The 8,833-nt window shown below is 46.1% G+C and overlaps 1 protein-coding gene across 2 annotated transcripts in view; it reads left to right on the top strand.

Annotated features, from left to right (window-relative positions):
• Nucleotides 1–436, top strand: part of PAK2 (p21 protein (Cdc42/Rac)-activated kinase 2) — a 20,261-nt gene extending 19,825 nt beyond the window's left edge. For both annotated transcript variants that reach the window (XM_010282343.1, XM_010282342.1), the window contains exon 14: nucleotides 350–436. In XM_010282343.1, coding sequence (XP_010280645.1) covers nucleotides 350–436 — 87 coding nt within the window. The remainder of the gene's footprint in view (nucleotides 1–349) is intronic.
• Nucleotides 437–8,833: the final 8,397 nt, after the last annotated feature.

Here is an 8,833-nt window from a genome sequence, read left to right as displayed (position 1 = left end):
CTTCCGATCAGGAATCTGTGCCTTCGTTCCACCACTGCTCAAGCATCCAGCAATTTAGAAACTTACTGTAATAGAGCCATTGAAGTGAGCAGAATGGGACTGAGAGAAGATGTTTGAGCAGCAAACCTCTTTGTAGTGAATTACTAGAAAAGGAAAGGCCTAGGCACTTTTGGGGTGAGGAGGAATGGCTTGAGGTGCTCTGGACCTGTCCCTTCAGGAGCTGGGCATTGATAGCATTTGCATTGCTCTTCATACCTCAGGGTGAAAAGGGCTGTGTAGATATCTGGCTTTTACTGGCTTCTTAAACAGTGTCTCTCACTAATTTACTGTGTTTCTCTTTTCCTGGCAGCATCCCTTCTTGAAACTGGCCAAACCTCTGTCTAGCTTGACGCCGCTGATCTTGGCAGCCAAAGAAGCAATGAAGAGTAACCGCTAACATTACTGCCACAGCCTTCATCCTTTTTTTTTTGTTTGTTTGTATTTTACAAATCTTTATAATATATGAAATTGTTACACTTCTGGGGGGAGGGAAGGGATTCGGGGGGGGGGAAACGTCTGCAAAAGGGAAGAAACTCTCATCCAGAAGACACTCAAAATAATTTGTGGTGACTTTCGCGATCCCTGTCTGGGGTCCAGAAGGAATTGAGGACTGAATTACTGGCCTTTTTTTTTTTTTTTTTTTTTTTTTTTTTTTTTTTTTTTTTTTTTTTTTTTTCTCCAGACAGCCTAGAAATGCCACTTACTGTGCCCGGGGTTTTAAGGGTTTTTAACGACTTTGCTGTAACAGCTCCCATTCATTGTACCCATCTGGGTACTTTCAATACTTGAATGACAGATTCAAGCTTTCAGAGAGCAGTACTAATTTTACCTGCTGATCTCTTTCACTCTCCTCTTCCTCCCCTCTACCTGTTTACTTTTAAATCGCTCTAGTAAGCTCCCATATGACCAGATTCACGGCAAGTGTGACAAATGTGAAGGTACATCTTGCCCCTCATTTCTTTGACGGATTAGCTGTTACTGTACTGTAGAATTGACAACTGGCTACTTAAGAAATCATTATGTATTGTGATATTTTTTGCCTTTTAAGATGAATATGGAGAGAAGGGGAAGAGAAGTATTCAGCTATTTCTCATACGCCTGTGCTCTGTGGACTTTTAATCAGAGATGTGGCCTCTTTGTAGAAACTTAATGATTGGTCAAGTCTTTGGATGTCGGTTTATGGATATGTAGGTAGGGGTCAGATACTTTATTTATGATCAAATGATCAGCTATAGTCAGGGCAAGAAAAAAATTCCAGCTGTCTTCCTGTCTGCTCTTTTTTTCCCCATTAGACTTGCTGGCCAGAAGCTTAAGGGATAATGTGCTTGGTGCTGTGGGTGGTTCAAAAACATGTATTGTATCTGTGCTCTGATTTGGGCTTTGGAAGTTATGCTGGTGCCTTTGACTTTTTTTATTTTACATTTCCCTTCTTTGTATCAAATACATTTTTGTATATGTTGTAATTTTTTTTCCCCAAGCAAATAATGCATCAACCTACGGAGTTGTCAGAGTTTAAGTATTAGAGCTATTTTTTCCAATTTTGTACGTGCTCCATTTGTACTAATGAAATCAGAAGAACAAATAATCAGATTTGAGGACACTGAAGATACAGAATTTTTTAAATGTGATTCACACAGAAGATTATGAACACCTGGAAACGCCAAAGCGCTGTTCTGAGAAGACGAAAGCTGAGAAGGGAGAACAGTGCCGTCAGACATCCATGGGGCTTATTTGACCAGCTAGTTCGAGGCTGAGGAGACGTGATGTGTCACACCGATCCTTTCTCACTAAAGGCCTCGTACCAGCTAGAAAGGCTGAAGTCAAACATTCAATGCAAGAAAAAGTGCCTCCCTCTGAAGGACAGCGGGCAACTTGAGCGGTTGAGTTCTTGGGGTGTTACCAGGGGCAAGTGTAGAAGAGCCTGTGCTCCGGCTTCTTCTAGCGCTACAGTCTATGCATTTCAACTTCCCCAGCAGTTTGACGAAGAGCCAACTGTAGTTACAACGTGCCAAACGATTCTGTGAAAGAATAACCATTACTTTAGTGGGTTTTTATTGCGTTCCCAGTGGGGCGGGACCTGGGACAGAGATAGGATTATGACTGGGTAGGGACGGAGGACCCTGAATAAAACTTTTTTGCACACTTTTACAAACATTGCTGGCAGAAGATAGAAGTGATTTTCAGAAAATTTTGGTATTTGTATAGTGATAGAGATAATTATGTTTTGGGGACTGGTGGCCAAGGTATGACAAAACCAACTTCCAGCTGAGAGCGGCCGGCCAGAACAGCGGAGGCTCTTTGTGTTGACGATGGAGGGAAAGCGGGGCTACGGTCTCGCAGTGCCTGCTGTGACTCACTGGTTTCTCAGAAATGGCGTGGTACCAACAAGACGCCTCGTTGTGCAGGGCACTGCAGTGTCGTGGTTCAGCTTGCATTCTGCTCTTAGGCGGTGGTAAAAATGTACGTTGGATAAATTATGTTAACTGCTTCATCAAAGGAGTAAATCCCTCTCGTTCTAAGTGTAAGAATAGCTATGGTTTTAAATTCGAGGAACTGTCTCGTTCCAGGCAAGTAAATCTAGATGCATTTCCCAGGCAATGTGTATTAGAAGCCATGGGCACTAAACACTGTAACGGCGATGCCCCCGGTTTGAGCGTGTCTGGCTCCCTGATCAAATGAGTAGTGAGGATGCTTGGCTGAGAAAAACAACCCGTTTTACTGATGATTCTTTCTTTGTCCGTTGCTGGCAATGGACTTTGTGAAACTCCTTGTGCCAGAGTTAAACTGGGAGCTTTTCTTTATTTTTTTTCTTTCTTTTTTGATGGCACAATCTAGACAGTAAGATAACTTGCGATAAATTTAATCTTTTTAAAATAGAAAAACAAGAAATCATAGGTAATTTTAACTTATTAGTTCACTTTTATTGATGAATGAGAATGGTTTAAAACATGTATTACAAAATTTGTCCAATTTAGTTTACTTTAGGAGGTGATTTCCAAACTTTCAGCCATCTTAGCACACAAAATTGGCCCAATCCAGAAGTTACCAAAACGTATTTCGGCACTTTCTGTGTGACCTGGAAAGGTGTTTAGCTCTGAGGTTGAGAAGTCCATGTCTCCGCTTCCCCATCCAGCAGCTTTGTTGTTACGTGGTGAGGTTTCTCACTCCCCCGCTGCCAGAAATTAGGGTCAGAGATGGAGCTGGCAGAAGAGGAGAGCCACGAGAAGGTTGCCACGCTGTGCTTTTGTGTCTTAGTGGGTCGGGCATCGCTTTTCTAACGATGTCAGCTGGATGAGTCTGGAGGATTAAGAAATGCAAGCTGTGTATTGGGTTTTTTTTGTTTTTGGTTTTGTGTTTGTTTTCCCTGATGGGAGCAGATTAATGTCCTTAAGACATCCCTTTAAGGGCTGTTCAACTCTGCTGTATCTCTAGGGCTGACAGATGGAGACCAGCCGGAGTTTGAGTAGATGATGATAAGGGAAGGACTGCATCTGGAAGTGCTGGGACTCCCATACGTCTCGCTCGCTCTCGGGTGCCAGCGTAAGATCCTGAGTCAGGATCAAGTACGCGTGCGATAACGTATGAAGTGTAACGTACGGTGGTGCGGTTAGTTGGGTGTATGGAGCTGGGCAGCTTGCGGCTGAGGTGCAAGTGTGCAGGGAACGTGTGACTCCTGGGATACTCTTGTTACCGTAGGATAAACAGGACTTCTCATTCAAAGCAACCATGGCGCTGGGAATGTGCACTTTGACCTGCCTTAGGTGTTAACGAGACTAATTGTAGGCTTCCCCCCAGCTCTCTGGCGCAGGGGGGTGCAAAGGTGGGGCTGGAGGCTGGGTCCCTTTGTCAGACGGGATGGTGGGTGGGCTGGGGAGGGAGCAAGAACGTTGTTAATGGTCTCTCCAGCTGGAGTTGAATAAATAAATGTCTGATCTGTTTTTCCCCTCTGTTCCTCACGCTGTCAATGGAAGTGGAAGTAGGTGCAAGCTTTCTTTTTATTTTTTTAACTGTCTTCAGATTTTAATGTTGCCTTTTGTGTAATTTAATCCCATTATGTTATTTAATTGTTACTGCAATATTAACTACTGTATTTGTTGACTTTGTTTAATAACTGTTCTTTCAGGGCTAGAAATAAACTTTTAAAAAACATTTGGGTTTTTCCCCCCTTCCCCGTCACGAGTTTATACCTTCTAAGACAAGAGTCGCTGAAAAGAGTACATGTTTAGATGTCTTAGAGATTAACAGAATGTATTTGTGATTTAAGCTTCTTTCGAATGCTTTAATTATGGTGGGTATCATTTTATGCTATACTAGCCTGTCCTGTTTCTTCTAGAATTTTATTACTCATCAGTGTCTGTATCAGCCTCGTGCTAACTGCACGCTTTCCTTGCCGCCGCGCACTGCTGGCACATGGTTATGCCTCCCGCAAAATGCTCCAGGTCACTGATGGGAGGAGAGCAGCTCTGAAACACCCTTTTCCAGCCCCCGTGGAAGAGAGATCCCTTGCTCTTCTTGTGAAGGGAGCAAAGCAAAGACCAGCCTAGCTCGTCACAGTCGCGTCTTCCACCATCCACTCGCCATAGGGTAGCCTTTTGGTAGTGACTGGGGTGGGACCGACGGACCAGTGAACTGCGGTCGTGGCAATATGATGGTGTTCCAGTAACTATTCCGAACAAGACTGCTTTGTTGCACCGTGAATATCATCCAGTATGCTGCATATAAACATTACGGCACCGGAAACGCAGGGAATGAGCTGCCCTGGTGCCTGCTTGGAAGACGCGTCTCCTGGGTCTGCACTGTCTCCGCTGATCAGCGTTTGACCGGCAGAGCCGAACGGGGCGAGGACGCTGAATGTCGACAGCTCGCCTGCAACTGGGGATGAGATCGATGGTGCCTGTTGGTAGGCTGCAGAGACTCGCTCGTGTTTTCCATCGAAACCACAAAAAATGCTGTGGCGTGATGGTGTGGCAGTCTAGCTAAAGAAAAAGGACATCGAAACGGATTTACTTTGGGGTTGAGACCGGTTCAGTTGAAATCCAGATGGAGTTTCTGTCTCGGTTGTGAATGTCAAGGACTCATCATGTCGTGTGTTTCCCGTGTGTTATTGGGAAATGATCTCTTCCCCTTTCTTGCATGTTGTACAAGCTTTGCTCATACCACTGACAAAGGGAAATGAAGAAACCACTCGTCTTCAGAAGCCTTTTCAACCAGACATGAGAATGTTGTTTTGCACAAAGCACTGTCTCTTCAGGTTAATTAATTTGATGTAGTATCTTTGTCTTTATACATAATTGACCCTTTACGCATTTAAACTGATGTTCTCTAACACTGCATTTAAGTGATTTTGCATTTAATTTATGGGGGGAGAGGTTGACAAGAGGGAGGAGAAGGAGCTCAGTGGAACTCACTAATTATCTGGATATTGGTACTTGTGCTGCTTGAAGGAGAGCAGGGTTTTGGCTGAATGGGGTTTGCACAAGTTGAAAGTTGCTAGTCCTTGATAAACCCTGTTAAGTCTTGTATGAACTTGCTCATCCCTTGCATGTACCTGGCCTAGACGAAAACCAAGAGCAGCCCTATCTTTTTGGATCCGTTTATTCAAGATTGGGTATTTAAAACATCGTTCTTCAAGATAGTAAAGTCGGAGGGTAAAGATTTCTCCCTTTCAGGGCTGCTCTTTGGTTGCAGTGAGTTTACCACAAAGCTGAGCACAATTATTCAGGCTGCACCAGCAACACACAGGTTAAAACCAGGATGGCTGAAAACTGAGGATCTTCATTTCTAATCAGTGTTTTCGCAGCGGTGCCTGAAGAAAAGCGCTGGGTTTTGGTGCAATTTGTGTGGCTCGTGTGCGAGCACAGCAGTTGTCTGCAGATGCCTGCTCCCAGGGGTTTGTACAGCTGCGTTTTTTCCTGGTTTTATAACGTGCATTTTGCTCTGAAGTTTGTTTTAAATAAAAATAGCCATCCTCAGTCATGTGAGAAAGGTACGTGAAAGTGTGCTGAGCTCAGCTGAATTCTTCATGTTGCTCTCCCAGATGTGTGGAGGAAGCAGGTTTTTCCGAGAGCTTTTTTCCCTGCTTTGAACTCCAGCCTAAGGAAGGATTTTTTTTAATTTTTTTTTTTTTTTTCTTGAGGGGGAAAATACCGACAAGCGAGAGCCGCGAATTGCTGACTGTAACTTGTCTACCTGCCGTCTGTTACGAGGGAAGAGGGCAGTGCTGATGCAGCTTCTCACGCTGTCGTTCCCCGATCGCAATGGGGCTACCGCTTTTCCCCGTTCAGCCAGCCAGCCTCTGCAGGGGGAATATCCTCCAGCACATGGTAACTTCATTTCAATCCCCATTTACCTCTTGACCTGATCAGTGGCATGGCCTGTGGGGAGTGATTCTTTTTTTTATTTTTTTATTTTTTTTCTTGTTCATGGGATTTGCCCACTGGGAAGTTAATGATTGCTCATTCTCTTTAGGATGCTAAAAGGCCACCAGATTTCTGCGTTGGAGAAGACGTGTTGGAGAAGATGTATTGAGAGGAGGGTGGGGCTGGACTAGCAGCCAGCGTGTCTCAATGCGCAGATGATGTCTCAATGCACAGACTCAAGTTTCTGGTGTTTTTTGAAGGGCTTGTGAATGATGAATCTGGCACGCTGTAACTGCAGATCGACGGAGGAGATGCTGACCTGTGGCTCAGGGTGTCTCCACGGGGTGTTCTGGAGCGGGGGATAGAGAGATGCTCTTTTCCCGTGCTGGGTACAGGGGTGACCTGCCTAGGGACAAGCGTCTCCCTTGAATTCAAGGTTTCTAGAGCCGAGGGCGATCCATCTTTGTTATTTTTTTCCTCCCAGCGAATGATTGTTCTAAGGATTCGGGTCTTTTTGCAAAGCCCAATTACCTTGTGGCTCTCCTCAAGCCCTTTCCATCTGGCTGCCTGTGGGACAAAACCTGCTGCCGGCTTTCTGCTGCCTTGTCGCAGCAGCTGATAAGAGGTGGCTGCTCTTGGAAAGCTCTTGTCCACCTCCTTGCCCGGTAAAATTCTCCTTAAATAACCTTACAACTGTGCTCAGCTGTAGCTGTTTCCTCTTTGGGGGTGAAAATAGCATGGCGGCGGGGAGCTGGGGTGGTTCTGTTCAGATTTTGTTACACTTCAGTGTTTTTGGAGAGTGTTTATTTTACTTAACTGTGGAAATCCCAGCTTGTTCCTATCCCGTGGCTAAAAAACCCCATTGAAAACCTGCGTTTTAAGCTGTTGTCGTTCTTGACAGCCCTGAAAGCAAATTTGGTTTAGAAAAGACGCTGATGTTCCAGCCATGGAAAAGCGGTTTTCCATGCGGGTATCTGAATTTTTAGGCTTGTTTCTAGAAGAGCAGCTGTGCAGGGACTCTTGGTTTCGCCTTTGCAGTGGACTGAAGACGTTCTGCGGTACAGGGCTTGCAGCGTGCCCCTTCTGCTGCCAGCACTAACGGGAGGTGGGAAACGAGCCGCTTGCCTGTCACTGGCGTTACCGGATCCCGTAATTATCCTCCTAAGCAACAGCTCCCAGCTCCTCTTTCCAGCCCGGGTTCAGCGTCCCACAATTGCAGGATGTGCCGTGGGCATTCTTACAGGCAATGGACGGGAAATAGTTTTTAAAGCTCTCTGAACATTTGCTTCCGAAGGCCCGGCTCTTGAAGTGCTTGAGAAGGGGAAGGGGAAAAAATCGGTTCCTGTGGGAAGGAAGAGATGTTGGGATTTTGTTTTTCCAGTTTTACCCTGGGTATCACAGTGTTTTCCATGTCACAGCTGTGTTTGGAGGAAGGGGATGAGAATGCACTTGATTTTTAGGCTTTGGCATTTCTCTTGTAAGAGTAGGAATTTTACTGGAAGGGGCATGTCTTTAACCCCCTCGCCTTTTTTTTTGTTGTTGTTGTTGAGCTGGATGGCCTCAGCTCAGTGGCTGAGACTCTCTCCAGAGGGGACCTGTCACCTCCTGCGTCCCGCGAGCCGGCAGCTCCCTGCCGGTGACTTGCTTTGGGTTGGCGTCACTGGCTCCTTGTAGTTTGGTTTCTAAAGGTGGGAGTTTCGGAGGAGTAGAAGTAGGAGAGATGGAAAGAAACTAATTGGATGGTGATGTTACATTTTTTTGTCGTCTGTTCTGCAGTGATGAGTAGCTTCGACTGACCGGTGCTTTGACTCTCAAACCAAGGGTTTGACTCAAACCACCCTCGGATGGACACCTGGTGATAGTGATGACTGTGGGAATGAAGGTGAAAGGAGGGAGGGTGTTACGAGAGGAGATGCTGAGATGTTCACAGACCTCCCCAAAACGCCCTACCAAAATGCCGTGTTTCTTTTCTGCTGTGGCAAGGGCTGTAAGGGACAGAGGCCGAGCACCTCCCACATCTTCGAAGCGTGCGTTCCTGTTTTTACGGGTTGGTCTGCGTTGCTGTAGCTGGCTGGAACTGTATCAAGTGCCTCATCCCCAGCTCAAGCGTGCTTCAAGCCTGTGTCTCCTGGCAATTTCTTTTATAAATGGTTGGGACGGGGGAAATAAATTGGCATTAATAAAAGCCGTTGCCTCCTTGCATGTGATGGGGCGGTGAGAGGAGCCTGCAAGGGCGCGGGACAGGGCTTTGCCCTGGGCATGGTGTATCCAGCACGGTGGCCCCGGTGCCCGGCAGCTCTTTCGCCGTACGTCCCTCCTCTTGTTCCCGTGATAGCAGAGCACGCCCTGGGCGCGCTGAATCCCTGCAGCATGCCGGTGATGACGGAGATGCTATTCCCGCAGCAGGGATGGGAAACGCCAGCTCAGGGTGGTGT

Source organism: Phaethon lepturus, unplaced genomic scaffold (assembly GCF_000687285.1).
Source record: "Phaethon lepturus isolate BGI_N335 unplaced genomic scaffold, ASM68728v1 scaffold13142, whole genome shotgun sequence".
Lineage (NCBI taxonomy): Eukaryota > Metazoa > Chordata > Aves > Phaethontiformes > Phaethontidae > Phaethon > Phaethon lepturus.
The sequence above is the reverse complement of the archived record's forward strand: the minus strand, read 5'-3'. Positions and strand labels throughout refer to the sequence as shown.